The sequence below is a fragment of the Hipposideros armiger genome, unplaced genomic scaffold (genome assembly GCF_001890085.2).
Source record: "Hipposideros armiger isolate ML-2016 unplaced genomic scaffold, ASM189008v1 scaffold_179, whole genome shotgun sequence".
Taxonomy (NCBI): Eukaryota; Metazoa; Chordata; class Mammalia; order Chiroptera; family Hipposideridae; genus Hipposideros; species Hipposideros armiger.
This window is the reverse complement of record NW_017731529.1, coordinates 1,408,949-1,429,716: the sequence shown is the minus strand read 5'-3', so window position 1 is coordinate 1,429,716 and position 20,768 is coordinate 1,408,949. Positions and strand designations below refer to the sequence as shown.

Here is a 20,768-nt window from a genome sequence, read left to right as displayed (position 1 = left end):
TGCTTAACAGGTATTACTGAATATCTTAGAGAGACCCTAAATCCTATTTGTTTACTCCTGATTTTTAAAGAGTTGTCTATTTTCAAAAGTTTTTTTTATTGCTGGAGTTTGCTGGCAAAATTTAAAGATTATGTCTATATATAATGTTAAGTGAAAAAAGCAGCCTAAATTGGTCCTATGATTATAAAAACAGATTACATATAAATGAGTAAAGACTGGGAATATGGATTAATAAAAAATCAATTACTTTTTTGTGTGATAAAATTGTGGGTTTTTTCCTTTTGGGGGAGTATGTCACTTTTGTAATATTATTCATGGAATAAATAGCAATTTAAAAAACTATTTGTAAATCACTCTGAATATTGATACAAAACTACCTGTCAACTATCTTATGTACCAACACATTTTCAACAAAGAAAACCTAAAATAGCTTAATATGTGCTTTCCTAGGAGCCAATTATAGAAAAAAAGACCTACCTACTACCCTATTTATTTCTAATTTTCTTTCTTTTTTTCAATTTTAATTTTTTTATTAGTTTCGGGTGCACAAAACAATGTAATAGACATTTACATGCCTCACAAAGTGATAACCCCCCTCCCCCCAAGCTACTACCCACCTGGCATCATATATAGCTGCTACAATTCTGTTGACTAAATTCCCTATGCTATACTCCACATCCCGTGATTCTATATATACATATATATTTAATATATACATATACAGTAAAACCTTGGATTGCAAGTAACATGGTTTGTGAGTGTTCTACAAGACAAGCAAACATTTCTGATACATTTTAATGTGGTAAAAGCGATGTCTTGCAATATGAGTAGTTTGTTTCCAGAACGAATTATGCTCACAAACCAAGGTATTATTGTGTGTGTGTGTGTGTGTGTGTGTGTGTGTGTGTGTGTATATTTAATACAATATTATTCAATTTCAGCTTCAGGTGTATAGTGCAGTGGTCAGGCATCTATCTATACAATCTATGAAGTGGTCTCCCTAATAAGTGCCCACCTGGCACCCTACATCATCTTTACAACATTATAGATTATATTCCTCAAACTGTCTTTTATATCCCTGTGAAAATATTGTGACTACTAATTTGTGCTTTCTAATCCCTTTACCTTTTTCCCCATCCCCCCACCTCCAGTCTAGCAACCATCAGTTTTTTTCCCCCTATATCTCTGAGTCTATTTCTGTTTTGTTTGATCACTTATTCTGTTTTTTAGATCCCATATATGAGTGAGATTATATGGTATTTGTCTTTCTCAGTCTGACTTATTTCACTTAGCATAATATTCTCTAGTTCCACCCATGTGGTTGCAAATGGTAAAACTTCATTCTTCTTTATGGTCGAGTAATACTCCATTGTACAAATGTACCAGTTTCTTTATCTAATCGTCTCTCAGTGGGCATTTTGGTTGTTTCCATGTCTTGGCTATTGTGAATAGTGCTGCAATAAACAAGGGTGCATATATTGTTTCGAATTAGTGTTTTGAATTTCTTTGGGTCGACACCAGGAGTCCAACTGCTGGGTCATAAGGTAGTTAGTTCCATTTTCAACTTTTTGAGGTACCTCCGTATTGTTTCCCATAGTGACTGCACCAATCTGTAATCCCACCAACAGTGCACGCGAGTTCCCTTTTCTCCACAACCTCGCCAGCACTTGTTTGTTGATTTACTGATGATAGCCATTCTGACTGGAGTGAGGTGGTATCTTATTGTGGTTTTTATTTGCATTTCTCTAATGATTAGTGACATTGAGTATTTTTTTATATGTCTGTTGGCCATCTATATGTCCTCTTTAGAGAAATGTCTCTTCATGCCCTCTGTCCATTTCTTAATTGGGTTGTTTGATTTTCTGGTGTTGAGTTGTATAAATTTTTTATAAATTTTGGATAGTAACCCCTCATCAGATGTGTCATTGGCAAATATCTTCTCCCACTCAGTATGATGCCTTTTTGTTTTATTGATGGTTTCCTTTGCTGTAAAATAAACTTTTTAGTTTGATGTAATCCCACGTTTATTTTTTCATTTGCTTCCCTTGACCACAGGGATAAATCAGTAAAAATATTACTAAGGGTAATGTCTGCAAATTTACTTTCTATACTTTCTTCTAGAAATGTTATGGTTTCAGATCTTACATTTAAGTCTTTATAATTTATTTTGAATTTATTTTTGTATATGGTGTAAGAAGGCAGTCCAGCTTCATTACTTTGCATGTGTCTGTGCAGTTTTTCCACACCATTTATTAAATAAACTGTCTTTAGCCCAGTGTAAATTCTTGCTTCCATTGTCATAGATTATATGACCGTATAAGAATGGATTTATTTCTGGGCTCTCTATTCTGTTTCTTTGATCTATGTGTTTTTTGTGCCAATACCATGCCATTTTGATTAGTATAGCATTGAAGTATGACTTGATGTCAGGTAGCGTGATACCTCCCACTTTGTTCTTATTTCTCAAGATTGTTGTGGCTATTTGGGGTCTTTTATTTTTTTATTAATACATCTGTATTTGTCACCTTTTAAAGTGAAATGTGACCTGGGCACAATGTTTCCATTCACAAAACTTGCTCTGGTTACTTCCCAACGTGCCTCGGTCGGCAGGCTCACAATTCTGCTCCTCTAAAGAACACTTTTCTTTGGAAAACAAACCCTATGGATAGTTACTCCCATCAAGTTGGTTCAGCTTAACATACTAACTTCTAGAGGTGGGTACATGCAGTTAATAACTACAAGTTGGGGTCTTCTATGATTCCATATAAATTTTAGGATTATATGTTCCAGTTCCGTGAAAAATGTCATTGGTAATTTGATAGGGATTGCACTGAATCTATATATTGCCTTAGATAGTACGGGCATTTTAACTATATTAATTCTTCCTATCCAAGAGCATGGTATATGTTTCCATTTATTTGTATCTTTAATTTCTTTCTTCAATGTCTAATAATTTTATGAGTATAGGTCTTTTATTCCTTGGTTAAATGTATTCCTAAGTATTTTATTGCTTTTGAAGTAATTGTAAATGGGATTGATTTCCTGATTTCTTCTTCTGATTATTATTGGTATATACAAATGCAACTGATTTCTGAGTATTAATTTTGTATCCTGCTACTTTACTAAATTCGTTTATCAGTTCTAATAGGTTTTTGGTGTAATCTTTGGGTTTCTCTCTAAATGGTATCATGTCATCTGCATATGACAACTTTACTTCCTCTTTTCCAATTTGGATGCCTTTAATTTCTTTTTCTTGTCTGACTGCTGTAGCTAGAACTTCCAGAACTATGTTGAATAAAAGCGGTGAGAGTGGGCAACCTTGTCTTGTTCCTGATCTTAAGGGGAGTGCTTCTAGCTTTTCCCCATTGAGTATGATGTGAGTTGTGGGTTTATCATATGGCCTTTATTATGTTGAGATATGATCCCTCTATTCCTACTTTGCTAAGAGTTATTATCATAAATGGATGCTGGATTTTGTCAAATGCTTTTTCTGCATCTACTGATATGACCGTATGATTTTAGTTTTCCATTTTGTTAGTGTGGTGTATCATGTTAATTGATTTGCAGATACTGAACCAACCTTGCATACCAGGAATGAATCCCACTTGATCGTGGTGTATGATCTTTTTAATGTATTGCTGAATTTGGTTTGCTAATATTTTGTTAAGGGTTTTTGCATCTATGTTCATTAAGGATATCAGCCTACAGAGTTTTTGTAATGTCTTTCTCTGGTTTTGGGATCAGGATGATAGTGGTTTTGTAAAATGAGCTTGGGAGCCTTCTATCCTTCTAGATTTTTCGGAATAGTTTGACAATAGGTGATAATTCTTATTTGAATGTTTGGTAAAATTCACCTGTGAAGCCATCTGGTCCAGGGAGCTTGTTGATTACCAATTCAATTTTGTTGGTTGTAATCATTCTGTTCAGATTTTCTGTTTCTTCTTGATTCAGCCTTGGAAGATTGTATATGCTTCTAAAAATTTATCCATTTCTTCCAGATTGTCTAATTTGTTGGCATATAGTTGCTTGTAGTATTTTCTTAAAATTGTTTTTTTTGTATTTATGTGGTGTCTGTTGTCACTTCTTTTTCATTTCTGATTTTAATTTGGATCCTCTCTTTCTCTTGATGAGTTTGGCTAAAGGTTTGTTCATTTTGTTTATCTTTTCAAAAAAACTAGCTCTTGGTTTCATGGATCTTTTGTATTTTTTTTTGGTCTCTATTTCATTTATTTCCATTTTGATCTTTATCATTTCCTTCCTTGTACTCCCTTTGGGCTTATTTTGCTGTTCTTTTTCCAGATCCCTTAGGTGTAAAATCAGACTGTTGATTTGAGATTTTTCTTGTTTCTTTAGGTAGGCCTGCATTGCTATGAATTTTCCTCTTAGGACTGCTTTCACTGCATCCCATAGATTTTGGGTTGTGTTTTTATTTTAGTTTGTCTCAAGGTATCTTTTGATTTCTTCCTTGATCTCATTGTTGACCCTTTGATTGTTTAGCAACATGTTAATCAGCCTTCTAATTTTCTCACATATCTATTGTAACAGAAGAGTTACACCAATCTCCCCTCATGCTATGAATGAAATCTTTCCTAAGAAAATGAGAAATTAATATGACTATTTAAAATTTACCAAGCTGAATAACTATATTAATGAACATTATACTAGTCATCAAAAAATGTGAAACAAATATGTAGTATCAGAACTCCCCTCCCACGCCACCCCAAAAAAGTTAACTCTTTAAACATAAAGAGTTCTCCTTGATGAGACTTTATCCTCCTATCAAATATGTATGCTCTTCACTACAGTATTCCACATGTGTTTGCAACTCTGCTAGGAATTCCTTCACTGCCCTGACACTTTGATGTTTCTAATATCCATTCCTTCCAGACTATTCCCCTCCTCGTCCATGAAGCTTCCTCAGACTATTCTAAAATCTCATCCTCAAAATTCCTGTAGCACATCTTTTTATATCATTCTCTTTAGACTCACTATACACTATATTAAGCAGTTTTGTTATTTTATGCCATTTTTTCTTTTCTCCTAATAGGTCTTTACTGCAGGTCAGGTTGACATCTTAGTATGCCCAGTTGTAGAACGAACTTTATACTAAATAAAAACTCAGATGCTGATGGTAAAAATATCTACCAAATTTAACATGTGATTGCAAATTTCTGATTATCATCTGGTTTCAGAGTAATAAAGATATAACTTTCATTTCAAAATATTTTATAGTTGAATATCTCTGAATTTATCACTGTGGTATGAAATATGACTTGGGGGGGTAAGGGGCCCATTAGGAAATCGGCTTTCTCTGGAGTTCCAGAAGCCAGGATTAAAATAAAATTTTGTAAAAGAAACACAAGCAATAAAACCTTTTTCCAATGGCAAATTCTATTTTCTCTTTTGTTAGGATAGAATATAGATTATCTTCTATTCTAAAAGTTACTTCTTTCTATATTTTTGCCAAACTTATTTCTCCCAATGAGCATTTCAAGCCGTTTACCAAACTCAACATCCAAACTCTGCCTGGCACACTGACTTCTCAGGACAACAATTTAATATGCTGAGCTCTACTTGTCAATATTTTTCCATGTAAATATTAAATATTTTTTGCAGTATTAGATCTATTACTTTAATTTTTCTAACACCAGAGCCATATTGTAAATATTCAATAGATTGCTAATATTTTTAGACAGTAACAACCACCATTAAATGGAATAATAGGGCCATAATTTATAAAAGAGGTGGAAAAAAACCTCACAAAATTAACAATGAGGATAAAAATTAAGGCATATTGATTCCATGTAAATTGAAGATAGCAAATTAAAAGAGATCTACAATGAAATTATTCACTTTTGATTGAACTTTATGCTCATTTTTCACAATTTGCAATAATAGCAATTTACTTCAATACAAAATGTAATACATAAGAATTTTAGTCAAATAGGATCTTAATGTTTAATCTGAAATCCCATTAAGTGCCCAACACTTACCTCTGCATTGTAAAATTTGGTTTTCACATCCAGTGGTTTGAGAACCTAGTTGAATAAAGCATATCAATCAGAGGAGATTCTTATCATTTGATCATTTATTTTTGTTTGTTTGTTTTAAATAAGTAGGGCTTAAAATTGTCAAAGGTGGGCCGGCCCAGTGGCTCAGTTGATTAAGAGTTGGCTTAAGAGCGCAAGCTCTGAGCAACAGGGCTGCTGGTTCGATTCCCACATGAGCCAGTGACACAGCGCCAGAGCTGAGCTGTCGCTGAGCTGCCAACAGGTGGCAGGATGGCTCAGGGGATGTAACAACAAGATTGCCTGTTTGATGGTGGGCTACGCCCACCCTTAATTAAGACTGAACTTGGCACCTTGAGCTGAGCTGCCGCTCGGATGGCTCAGTGAATAGAGCATGTGCTCTTAACAACAAGGCTGCCGGGTTTCACTCCCGCATGGGATGGTGGCCATGCCCACCTGCAACTAAGACTGAACTTGGCACCTTCAGCTGAGGTGCCGCCCAGATGGCTCAGTGGATAGACTGTGCGCTCTTAAAAACAAGGCTGCCGGGTTTCACTCCTGCAACTAAGATTGAACACAGCACCTTAAGCTTAGAGGCCAAGAGCTACTGATGGGCAGCCAGATAGCGACTGGCGCCCTCCACAACTAAGATTGAAGAACAACAACTTGGCTGGCCCCCTTCCCCAAGTCCCCAACATTGTTCTCCTCCCACAATTCCCCAATAAAATCTTTAAAAAGAAAAAAAATTGTCAGAGGTATTTTCCAATTTTAACTGTAAAATACTTTTCTAATGAGTATACAATACTCTTGCAAAAACAATTCTAAATGTATTTTTTTTAAAAAGGTAACCATCATTTCTTGATTGGGTGATAGTTACATGGGTTTAACTTCATTACATTTTGCTAAACTGAACACATATTTAAATATTTTTCTTTATGCACATTTCACAAACAAATGTTTATGAAAATAAGCACTTGGAGCTCCTTTATTTTAAAAGGCTGCAAAAAGTCAAACAAATGAGCAATGTAGCAAAACTATGGCAAAAATGTTTCTATTGATAGTACTTTTTTCTTCCACTTAACAGAGAAATGAAAAATATACATAGCATCATATCTAGATCTATATATAGATACATATATGGTAGTCTGATGTTCCCACCCATACAAATACATATATTGGGTAGTCCAAAAAGTCGTGACACATTTTTGCAACGAAAAACAGAAAAAAATACGTCATGACTTTTCTGACAACCCAATATTGAAGCAGTGGTTTTTAACTATATTTGATCATTGACTTTGAATAAACCAAAATTTGGTGTATAAACCAAAATTCCACCTACAATATCAGTGACTCATGGCGTCTCTGATGAAGCTTGGTCCATTCAGCCCAAGTCAATAAGCTCTCATTTAAATATTTCTTTAGAAATTTGATACACTTTACACTGGTCCCCCCCCCCCCCCCCGCCTTCTAGGTTCTCATGTATTTTGTCAAATCATGAAAACAAACAAAAATTTTTTTAGGATAAAAATCTTCAAGTTTCACTATAAAAACATTATATTAGTAATGATAATTTCTCTGATTTTATGTAACTTAATTATGTCTAACTTTAGATTGCTAGTAAATGACAAATCTAAAAATATTAAGCTATTTACTTTATTTGAAGTCTTTTTACACTGTAGATAAAAAAAGAAATAACTGCACACTTGTGGGAAAAAAGTATCTAAAAATCATTTACCATTATCATATTCAATACCTGAAATTTGAAGAATTTTCTAAAATACATTTTTTCTCCACCCTGAGTTGTATAACTCACCGCACACACCAAGCTGAAACAAAAAGATGTCTTAATGATTCTGAATCATTTTCAATTTTGTTTCTTAATAGTAAATCTAACACACATCAATTCTACCTACAATCCGGAAAAAATTTATACCAGTCATGTGCAAGTGTAGTCAAATGAGCCTAGAACAGGGGAAAAAAAAGAGTTCCAGCAGATATGAATATAATTACACGAACAAGGAAGCTCTGATTAGTAAACTCAGATATACAATTTTTGGAGCAGGAAATCTGTACCTTTTCCTTCAAAAGATGAAACATATTCCAAAATAAATTCCAGAATAACCCACTAGTTGAATGTAAAAAGTAAGGTCATATAAACTAGAAGAAATACAATTAAAAAGAAAATTCCAGCATGGGAAAAAGACTTCATAACATAAATTCAATGGCAAAGAAAAGAGACTTAAAGTTTTTACATTGAATACATCAAAAACACTAAAACAAAATAAAAAAGCAGACAAAAATCTGGGATAAAACACTTCTAACAATACATGGAGAAAACAGTTAGATGCTTAATATACAAAGAATTCTTGTAAGTCAATAAGGAGAACATTCATCTCTCACTCACATTAGGAGGAAAGGAATACATAGATAAGCTGTAGCACCATATCAGCTAACAAGAATGTGAAAATGTTCAGCCTCACAAGCAATCAAAGAAACAAATTATAATAATGAGGAAAGATGTTTTCATCTCTTAAGATTTCGCTAAAATTCTATATAAGTGATATTATGGTTGATGCGGGTGTAGAGAAACTGACTCTTTTTACACTGCTAGTGGTTATAAGAAATTTAGAAAGTAACCCTTCAGTAAAAGAGCCTTAAAAATGTTTACATGCTCCCATAGTAAACCCACTTCAAGCAATCTATCATAAAGAAATATCAAGGGGTTCATTACAATGTTATTTATAATAGTGAAAAACTGGAAATAAAGTCCAACATGAGGGTAAACAAAGTACATGGTCCTAGTGTGTAAGATAAAACCATTTAAAAAATAATGTTTCAAAGAAAACTGACTTAAGTGGGGAAATGTTCATTGTAAATTGAAGAAGATAAAACCATGGGTAGTGTGATAAAACTCTGTAAAGTATCATATAAATTATTTACACACATTTGTTATCTATATGCCCATACAAAAAGTTGAAAAGAAATATACTACTATTTTAATAGTGGTTATATGAGGTGGTAACATTGTAGGTAATTTAATTTCTCTTTATACTTATACCTAGTACTAAGCCAGGTACTAAGGATATAGAATTGATCAAAACACAATACCTGCTCTCAAAGTGGGAAGCAGTTCAGCAAGGTACGAGTTTTTGAAGTTAGGTTTAGATTTGCGTTCTAAGCCATTATTTACCAGCTATTTAATTCTACAAAAGTCATTTTCTGTAAAAATGGGGACTTCACACATTTAATACCATTTCAATAAACTCGATTTCAACAAATATTGACCTATGTTCTCTGCTAGATCCTGGGGATATAGCAGACTTCATGAAACTCATACTTTTATGGGGACTGTAGGCACTTAGTAAGTAATTTAAATATAAAGGACATTTAAAAATGACAAGTTGTGGGTGCTATAGAATATACAAAAGGGTGACAATCGAGTCTAGAAGGTCAGAAAAGCCTCTTTGAGGAAGTCATGCTGACTCTGAGAATTGAAGAAGTAGAAGTAAACTAAACAAAATGATATAGGCATTCCTTTGTAAGGGAAGAATACATTTCAAGTCATGGAGTTCAGAGGTAAAAGAAGTCCAATATGACTGCCAGGTAGCGAGGAGAGAAGAGTGACAAAAGGTGGAACTACCAGAATGCCTGGCAAGAATTAGGTTGTGGAGAGCTTTGTAAAACCTACACAAAGTCAGAATTTCCTAAGGGTAGCGAGGGGTCACTCAAGAGTTAACTGACTTATCTAAGATCACACAGTTTAATAAGTGATGAAGCCTTAATTTAAACTTCAGAAAATTTGACTCCAAAGCTCATACCAATCACAGAATATATGAGTATATTTAAAAATGCCTACAACAGAGCTTGTCACCAAAATGAACTGATTAAAGAACAGATACTATTATACACTTTAATATTATATAATTCTTTAAGACAAAGAAAAGCAAAAGTAAAGAAGGAGAAGAGACAATAATGCGAGATAGCTAAGTACTAATAGGATTTGTGAATTGATTGGACATGAGGGTGGCAAGGCAGATGGAGAAGTCTAAAATTACTTTAGATGGGTGAAATGTTCATATTTGCTTCTCAGAAAGAAGGAAAGAAAAATACAGCTTTAACATTCAAATACATACAAAGGCCAGGAATACAGAATTTGAGATTTTCTTCTCATAGCTTGTCTAACTTTGGTTCTACATTTCTGAGTTTTCAGGTTACAATGCATACACATAGTTAAACACAGACTACAGAACTGAAAACTTATGAATTTAAAAATAAATGCTATTAAAATCAGTTGCTAGCATTTCAAAAAATAATAAATGTACTTTTAGAGGGCTACCTGGGTTTTAAACATTTGCATAACTTTTTATTTTTTAGATAAAACCGTCTGTAGATGCAAAAATGAAACTAGAGATAAATAAGGATAAATTATGATACTTTTTTTCCCTATCAAACTTTCTGTTTAAAGTTTGTTTCTGGTAAACAGGCAAAAATGAAACATAAAATTCCTCCTAAAGTAGGTTTTTAGGTTTAATGCTAACTAGAAACAAAGCAAAAATTGCAAATAAAGGCACATATAAGTAAAAGCCTTCGAGAACTAGTAAATTAATCCTTACATGTGTGTTCCAATTTCCTTTACTTCATGGTGTATGACATCATCAATACAACAGTCGGGTTTAAGTTCAGCCACTGCAGCATTGGAGGCTGAAAGGTTTAAACGCTGAGAGCTTGTCTGAAGATCAGCCTTGAAAGAAAGCGGTAAGAAAAATCCAAATGAGACTGGTTACCTACACAGTGTGGATGGTTATGGGTGGAAAGAATAGGGGAATAGGAACAAAGAAGTAGGATGAAGGAGGAGCAACATTTCCGTGTATAAATCTTTCTGTATAGCTCTGATGCTTAGAACTACGGTAATGGCTTCACACACATGCACATCAAAAATAAATAAAAACAACTAAGTAATAGGGGGAATCCAAAACTAAACACATAAGGCTCACACTGCTATAGAGGGTGTTCTTGACCTAGGGATATCAAAAGACCCCAAACTGCAATTCACAGAATGCAAAGCCACCAAAGTCTTCATCAAAATACCATAAAAAAGAAAAACCACTAACGAGAATTTAAGCGATTCACTGATAAATATTGCTACCCATAACCAACTGTGAAACAGAAAAAAACTGTAATGTAATACTCAAATGGAATTAAATACCCTCAAGAAAACATTAGGAGATATGGAAAAAACACTTTGAATGAGAAGTTTCAAAACCATGGCGAAAATTTAAAAAATATTTTAAAAAGTTAATTGAACTCAAAAAGATAAAGATCATATCAGAAACAAAGACTAAATTATAAGGCGTTCCCAAAAAGATAGATTTGAATGAAAATTTAATAAGGGGCACTAGAGAAAAGGAGGCAAAGAACAACAACCAGTTTTACATATAGAGTTTGTAAAATGATAATGAAAACTTTTTGGAAATAAATGATCTGAATCTATAAATTGAAAGTGTCTACCTGGTATTGGGGAAATCACATCCAAGACCAACTCTGTAACTTTTAGAAAAAAAAACCCAGGGCTTCCAGAAAAAATTATCAAATAACTTACAAGACAAGAAAATTAGACTGGCATCAGTCCTCTCAAAAAATAACATATATAGCTAGGTAACAAAGGAGTAGCATTTTCAGAAAACATAAAGAAAGTAAATGTAAACAAAGGATTTTAGCATTTTCAGGAAATATAAGCAAAGAAAATATAAATAAAAGATTTCATATCTAGCCAAACTGTTCTTCATACATGGAAAAACATTTTTAAACATGCAAAGACTCAGGATATTGTATCCACAAGTGTGTCCTGAGCCATCTACTTGAGAAATCTCCATCCAACTAATATGCAAATTAAAAAAATAGGAAGATGTGAGATAGAAAAAGGAAAGTGGTATAAGCAATAGGTAGAAATAAAAGGATGCTATTAAAGACTCAAAACTCTATAGTAAGCAGCTAAGTAAGAAAACAGGGAAAGGGGGGAGGCATTATAAAAGGGGTAAATACAAAAGGTGAGAACTAGAACAAAAATACAAACCTTCCTAACCACCAAAAAAACATTTAAAAAATGAGCAATGAAACATATTGTGTAGACAAAAAAACATAGCAGAAATAACATAATATACCCAATATTTAAATATTAAATGATGTGACATAGTTGAAACCACGCATATCAAACTTATCAATATATGTGAATGAACTTAATTCACCTATGAAAATATTTCAATTTGGCTCACAAAGCAAGAACTAATCATATGTCGTATAGAAGGAAGACATGAAGACAAAATGATTCAGAAAGGCAAAAATAAAGAGATGCGCAAAAGCATACCAGGCAAATAGAAACAGTAAGAAAACAGAATTAGTAATACTGGTACCACTACTATGATTTAAGGAAAAAAGGATTTAATGTAGCAAAGGAGGGCATTTTATTGCTAAAAGCCACAATTCATACTGGAAAATAACAAGTATAAATATGTACACACCAAACAGCACAGACTTTATAAAGCAAACAGTGTAAAATAGAAACACACTTATAAAGATTAGCATGTCTCACTCAGTCACCCAGTATAAGACAGATCAAGTTAATAATAATAATAATAATAAAAAAGATATAAAAGATCTAATATCACAATCAATAGGGTAAATATTATGGAACTCCAGCTTTACAGCTAATAATAGAAAATATACTTTCTTCTCAATTACACATGGAATATTCATTGAAAATTAATATAAGGAAACAGAAAACATTTGTGAGTTCCATAAATAGAAATATTACAAGAATATTGTAATTACAAGACAATAAAACTACAAATTATTAATAAGAAAAAAAGGCCTTTCTATCTGAAAAACCTTCTATTAAACAACTCTTGAGTAGAAGGAGAAATACAAAGGAAATTACAGAATTCTTTAAAAAGTGATCGCAATGTAGGATATACCTAAAGCAGTGAATCAGAAGAAAATCCTTTTTTTTTTTTTTTAAAGATTTTTATTGGGGAATTGGGGGGATGGGAACAGCACTGGGGAACTGGGGGAAGGGGAACTGAGAAGTTGCTGTCACTTTTTTTTTTGTTCTTCAGTCTAGTTGTGGAGGATGTCGCCCCACTGGCCCAAGTTCGCACCATCATTGCGCTCTTCCCAGGAGAGGCACATCAGTCGCCGGCTTCTGGACGGCCGTTCACTGCGGCTGCTGGCCGCTCACGCTGGCTGCTGGCTACACACGGTAGCCCATGGCAACCCACTGCCACAGGGGCTGCAGCCTACGCCGTCGCCTCATGGCAGCCCAGCTCCAGGTTGAGCTGTTGTTCAGCATCTTAGCTGTAGAGGGCAGTGTCACTGGCCCTCATATGTGGGATCCGAACCGGGGCCCTCTGGCGTCCCAAGCCAGTTCTTAACCATCGTGCCACTCGGCCAGCCCTGTCGTTCAGCATCTTAGCTGTAGAGGGCAGTGTCACTGGCCCTCATATGTGGGATCCGAACCGGGGCCCTCTGGCGTCCCAAGCCAACTCCTAACCATCGCGCCACTTGGCCGGCCCGAAAATTCATTTTTATCAATAGAAATAAAATAAACAAATTAAATCCCCAGCTAAAAAAGCTAAAAAAGAAAAGCTAAAAAATCAGAAGCACAAGAGATAATTAAAAGCCAAAATTAATGACATATAGAATAGAAATACATTAGATATAAAGTAATAAAAGTTGTTTTTTTTTTTTTAAAAAAAACAATATGCAAACCAATAGCTAGTTAACTTAATCAAAAAGAAAGCAAAAATATGCGAAATACGAAAGGCCTGGGGGGAAATAATACTGAAACAGAAGTAATTTTAAGAGACTACTCTGTAGACCTGTATGTGAATAAATTTGAACATCTACATATAGTGGATCATTTTCTAGAATAAAACAGTTAAACAAAATTTACATTACAGACAGAAAACAGACTAATTTCCATAGGAAAAAAGTGAAAATGCTATCAAGTAACTTTCCCCACAAACAGCACCAGCCCATATGATTTCACAGAATTCTACAAGCCCTTCAAGGACCAGATAGTCTAAATGCTCCATATATTATTCCAAAGCACTGGAAATGAAGGGAAATTTCCTAAATCTTTTATTAAGCAACCATAGTATTGACAGTTAAAACTTGATAAACATGAAAAAGAAAAAATATAGACCATTATCATTCCATGCTTCTTATACTGTGTTGTGATTTTGATGTAAAAAATACAGATCTTAAGACCTATGTCGTCTTGTACTCCTGAGAGCCTGCGTAAGGTGCTGTCTATGGATTTCCCTTTTGAGGTAGATGGGCTTCTCTTCTACCACAAGCAGACTCACTATAGCCCCGGAAGCACTCCTCTGGTGGGCTGGCTGCGCCCGTACATGGTGTCCGATGTCCTTGGCATAGCCGTGCCGCTTGGTCCGCTGACCACCAAGCCAGAATATGGCAGGAGATCCAGCTGCAGCAGATTATTGAGCACAAGAGGAACCAGAAAGAGGGTGCGAAAGAGCAGCTGGCCCACAAGGCCTCTGACAGCAGCTGTTATGAGCTGGAGCACCTATCTACCCACAAGCTCAAGGGTGCGCCCCACAGCCTGGATTGCCCCGGGAACCTGATGGAGAACTAACTGCAGCCCCCTTTGGGAGTCACAGGATGGTGCTTAGTTCCAGAAGGAAGACTGGAGAGAAGGACAGTGATGACAATAGGTGACTTCATTTTACAGTGGACTTTCCAAAGCCACTCCAGTTGGAAACAGCTTATATCCTGTCTGAAATGCTGGCTCAAACAGTTGGGGGAGGTTCCCAGATTAGTAGGTCTTCGGATTTGAGCAACCCCTGTAAAAATGTATCCCAGATCCACAATGCAAATATATATGATTCTTAAGAAAAAAAGACAAAAGAAAAAAAAAAAAAGACCTATGTCGTCTCAAGTGAATCTGATGTACAAAACGGCTGTGTGTACATCATGAATCAGAATATTTATTTGAGACTAAGAAAGTTCTTGTTGGTGGGCCGGCCGAGTGGCACGATGGTTAAGAACTGCCTTGGGACGCCAGAGGGCCCCGGTTCGGATCCCACATATGAGGGCCAGTGACACTGCCCTCTACAGCTAAGATGCTGAACAACAGCTCAACCTGGAGCTGGGCTGCCGTGAGTCGTCGGTGACGGCGTAGGCTGCAGTCCCTGTGGTAGTGGGTTGCCATGGGCTACTGTGTGTAGCCAGCAGCCAGCGTGAGCGGCCAGCAGCCGCAGTGAGCGGCCGTCCAGAAGCCGGCAACTGATCTGCCTCGCCCGGGAAGAGCGCAATGATGGTGCCAACTTGGGCCAGTGAAGCAACGTCTTCCACAACTAGACTGAAGAACAAAACAACAGCAACTTGTCTGTTCCCATCCCCCCAATTCCCTAACAAAAATCTTAAAAAAAAAAAAAAAAAAGAAGACTCTTGGTGGGCACTGCACTGCTCAATAAACATTAGTTATTGTTGTTATTACTTCAAACACCACTGACTTTATAGAAATTAAAACTAAATAAAGCCAACAGAAATATACATTCATATTTTGTAAGTACACTATTGTATTATTTGCTCTTTGTAATATTGAATTAAATTATATGCCTTTGCTGATTCAGCTTATAAAAATAAATTCAACATTTACTGAATGACAATTGTATGCCAGGAAAAAAGTATACATTCTCAAAGTTCTGAAGGTCTCTCAAAGGTCTGTAAAGTCAGACCTTTTCATAATCTCATGCAGAGGTTGGCAAACTTTAAATGGTCAGACAGCAAGTACTTTAGACTCCACAGGTCATACAGTCTCTGTCGCAACTACCCAACTCTGCTGTTGTAACTTGTATCTGCCACACATAGCACATAAATGAATAAATGTGGCTGTCCATCAATAAATATTTATGGATACTGAAATCTGAATTTCATATAATTTCAACACCACAAAATAAGCTTTTGTTTCTTTACAATCATTTGAAAATGTAAAAAACGTTTTTAGCTCAAAGGTCTTATAAAAAGAGGCAATGGACCAAATTTGGCCCACAGGCTGTCGTTTGCCAACGCCTGATCTACTGAAAGGCAGAAACCTCATCAATAGTATGACAAACATATATACATGTATGCAAAAAATTGCATACAGTTTTTGGAAGCTGGATCATATATAAAATTTGGAACAGTTACTCTCTGAGGTCCTTTTCAACTCTAATATTACACTTGCTCATCATTTTCAAATTCATTCTAATTGGACTTCCCTTTTGGCAATGCTCCAGGGACCCAAACACACCACCTGAAGACAGCTTTGACAACAGCTGGTCAACTACATACAGTGAAGTCTTACTTTCTTTATGTCCTTTGTCTTTGTGAATAAATTTCAGGTTGTTGAATTGAGTTAGCATATTCTCTCTTAACTTCTAAACAACTGCAAAAATCTAACTGGTCTATTTTCTATAAACCATTCCGTACAATGTTTTCATATCAGTCTTCCAACACAGTGTGAATACCTCTGCTCAAAAGTTTCCACGGAATGCCCATTGTCTTTTAAAAAAAAGGGCTAGAACCTTAGCCTCAGCCTGGCTTTCAAAATGCTCCACTGTATGGCTATTACACATGTCTACAATCTTCCCTACTCTTATCAAGTGAATTTTGTTCACTGCTACAAAAATACATTATGTATTTCTACGTCTCTACTTCCGATTACCACGTCCCTTGTCTTTTTCTCTGAATCCTACCATTCTTTCAAGATCCTCTTGTGTTCCCTCTCCTCCAATAAACCTTCTTGACTGATGCAATCCCATGATCTCTCCTCCTCTTTCAAATCCTGTTGTTAATCACAAATTATTAACAAAAACATTCTGTTATTTACCTTGGGTCGCTTTCTCATCCAACAAACTTTGGGGATAACAAAAAATGATACTGGCTCAACATTATATCCTATAGCATATTCAGTATATATATTCAGTAGGTGTTCAATTATTGTTTGTTGTTAATGACAAAAGACTTGTATCAAACATGAATTTAATTAAGTTTCAAAAACATAGGAATAGAAATTTAAAAGTTTTATATTTTTAAAAAATATATCCCAAACAAGAATGCTACTCACTTTTACCAATATATCTTTTACAACTTGATTGCTATCATTGTGAACGCTGATATAACTGGAAAAGGTCTCTCCCAAAAAAATGTTCCTGTGAAATAAAATACATTTTTAGGCAGAAATCTATTCAAGTTTTATCACACATATTCTATTTGAGCACCACTGAGAACATCAAATGAAGAAAAATTTATTAAAGGATAGAGATCAGGTAAAATACTGCTTCAATATTCCTTGTTTATACTAAGCTGATCATTTATTACCTAGTGCAATTCAAAGTATTGACCTACTCTATAAAATATGACATATCAATATATCTTGGTTTTCAATACTACACAAACTGCTAGTCTCCTGAGAAATAATTCATAGTGGAGTCATGGGCTTCTACCTCATTAATCTAGAAGAAGAGAATAGCTAAGAGCAAGAGAAGGAATAAAAAATTTAGAGGTCCTAATTAGCTGACAAATCTGATAACTTATGCTGGGAGAGGGCTGTGAAGTTGAATAAAGAACTACTTCTGAAAGACATTTAGATTAATTCAGTTAAAAAAAAATTCATGGACATTAAGAAATATAAGATCAAAATAAATTTAAAATAGTATCACCCTGGGAACCACTACTAAAATTTGGTATGTATCTTATTTTTCTCAACCATATCCATCTTATGGTTTTTTAAAAACCAGAATCACATAGTATAATTTTGGTAAAATTATTTTTACCACTTAAATGTCCCACGAGCATTTTTCCAGCTCACAACTATTTTTTGAAAACTAGATTTGTAATGGCTTTAAAATATTGTTGCATTTCTTATGTGACTACATCATTCTTACCCAAAATTCTGTGGTAAAGTCAACATTTCTCCCAACATTAAAATTTCTGCACCATTTACAGTTGAAGGATCATCTCTCATGAGTTGGTTAAAGAGGTCTCCTGCAGAAAGAGAAAAACATAAAATTCTAACTTCTACCTTATAAATAAGTTTTACTTACATAAAGAAATAGTTGGGAAAAATATTTTTTATAATCTCTTGACAAAAATTATATTTAAAAAATCTAATTTCTAATCTTCAATACAATGAATGCATGCCAAAAAATTCTGTTTCAATCAAGAATGAACACTTTAGAAACAAAGGGAAATATGTAATATATATTATATAAATTTCCATTAAGTTTAAATAAAGGGAATGCTAATACATTGATGGAACATTTGAAGATAAACATAATTTCAATAGTACCATGACTATGAATGTATTGATACTAAATACAAATATCTTGTTGCCATGGGATATCAATAGTATCTTGACTTACAGATTATGAGTGAAATCTGTTACTCAGATAACCACCACTCACATGGTACAAACACAGGCAACAAAGAATGCAGCAGAGTTAGCATAAGATTGGCAAGGACTAGTTTTATTTCAAGGTAATAGAGGCAATCCAGTTTCAACTTTTCCCTAGGTACAATAAGAATAATGCATATGTCATACCAGGTAAGTCTTTTTCTTCACATGTTACTGGAATATTGGTGAATAAAGTAGGCTTGGTTAACCGCATCACTGTGAATTAAGTTAAGAAAAAAACAACAACAAGAAAATATTAATATTGCTTTGGGCTAGTACTCCAAAGTCAAATGTATGTTACTCATCAATTTCACACTAATATAAACTATAACTAAATACTTCCTAAAGATAATGCTAAATACTTCCTAAGATTACTATATAGCAATGATTTACTAAAAACATTAATATAAGAAAAAATTTATGAAAAAAAAGAACAATTTTGCTTTTATTTACAACTTGATTGTAAAAATGAAATGTAAATGTAATACACCTCATTATAGAGAAACTGGAAAATAAAGGAATTCTAAAGCTTAAGGTATGTTAGGAGAAAAAGGCTTTAAAAAAATCTTGAGTGACTTCACTGTAAACAATATCAACAAAATATTAATTAAAATCAGCCTGACAGGGAAAAACTTTTAGATGCACCATTATGAACATGAAACAATAATTTTATGCCAAAAAGATCTTTGTGAGCTTTGTCCCTTGGTTAGAATCACAGGCAACTGAAGTTCAGTAAGTGGCCCTTTAAGTAATAATTCTGTGTAGAAGTTACAAAAATATGTTAATGTATATAGATTTTTAAAATTCCAACCAAAACTATGATTTGTTCTCAGGACATGACAGAATGTGTCTAAAGTTTATCTAGAAAAAGAAATAAATGAAAATAGAAAATTCATGGGGAAAAAAAATGAGAAAGAAGTGGACTTACAATATATTAAAATTAAGTCCATAACCTACTATTGGCAAGATCATAGAGATATATGTATTAGATAGTTTTTTAAAAAAAGATTAGGCTACAGCAAAATAAATCAACATTATAAGGTGCTAGGACAACTAGTTAGCTGAGAAAAATAAAATTTAATTTACAAATTCATTTCAAATATCAAATAAATTACATATGTATCAAATAGACAAGAAAAATTAAGCCACAGAAAACTAGAAAACATGAAGTATTTATTAAATCTAGTCTAGCAAGGATAGGACATTATAATTTTTTAAAAACATCTTTTTCAATTATATCTAGATTGACATTTGACCATGTCAAAATGAAAACAAAAATATAAAATTAAGTCATATAAACATATTTCAGAAAATGAATCAGATTATTTTTTTATACTCTATTAAAAATGTTCATTCAAATCAAAACCAAAAAACTTCATAGACTATAGGCATAAATGGTCAATTCACAATGTAAGTGGTGTTATTCACACATGTACTACCTAATCATGAATTAACTATACCATACATATCAAATTTAGTGCCTTTGTCATCCATGTCTCAGCTTAAATGATATCTTTTTTCAGAAAAGAAGTAACACGTCACCTTGTTTCTCTCATTGCCCCTTGTATTTATCATGAACTGTATTTATTTACTTGTTTATAGCATTTCTACTTAAACTCCATGAGGTTTAGGTTCCCATGTATCATGTTCAGTTTTGTGGCCTCCTCATTTGACACAGGTTCTGGCACACAGTATATTCTATAGATCTTTGCTAAATTAAAGCAGTAACACCTCACCAAAGTCCTCAAGTAACTTGGAATTATTTTGAAGATGTAAGTTTGAACTGAGACCATTAAACAATGTTGTATTGAAAAGATGGCTCCTGAAATAGTCAACAAATGCTAACCTTAAAATTTCTGAAGTTGCTTGTGTAATTGGTATTTACTGAGCATTTACTAGTGCCAGACACTATGCTACTTTACAAATATTAACACATTTCATTCTTAGAATTACTCTACAAGGTTGGTATTATCATTATCCCTTTTACAAATAAGGGAATACCTGGAGAAGTTAACTTGCATATAAAAGATTACACAGCACATAGGTGGCAGAGCAAAATTTGAACCTGGGTGATTTCTTTCACTCTGTTTCAAAGTAATTCTTACATTATTAATTATAAGTCGGGGGTCATGAACCTGGAATTCCATGCCTTATCAGAAAAGATCCATGGGAATTCAAAATAGGACATGATCATAAACACAGCATTAACCAGCTACAGACTTGAGGAAGGGGGTTAGGGAGGTGTTTCTGACATTCTACTTCACTTTTATTTCTAAGAAGGAAAATATTAAGTAAAATCTAAA

At 34.1% G+C, this 20,768-nt stretch overlaps 1 protein-coding gene across 4 annotated transcripts in view; it reads right to left on the bottom strand.

Annotated features, from left to right (window-relative positions):
* The window catches only part of TRAPPC13 (trafficking protein particle complex subunit 13), a 39,290-nt gene that overhangs the window by 10,946 nt on the left and 7,576 nt on the right, over positions 1-20,768 (bottom strand). For all 4 annotated transcript variants that reach the window (XM_019652430.1, XM_019652431.1, XM_019652427.1 and 1 more), the window contains exons 2-7: positions 18,613-18,681; positions 17,957-18,056; positions 17,137-17,221; positions 10,622-10,749; positions 7,762-7,834; positions 5,994-6,038 (exon numbers count right to left, since the gene is read on the bottom strand). In XM_019652430.1, the coding sequence (XP_019507975.1) occupies positions 5,994-6,038; positions 7,762-7,834; positions 10,622-10,749; positions 17,137-17,221; positions 17,957-18,056; positions 18,613-18,681 (500 nt within the window). The remainder of the gene's footprint in view (positions 1-5,993; positions 6,039-7,761; positions 7,835-10,621; positions 10,750-17,136; positions 17,222-17,956; positions 18,057-18,612; positions 18,682-20,768) is intronic.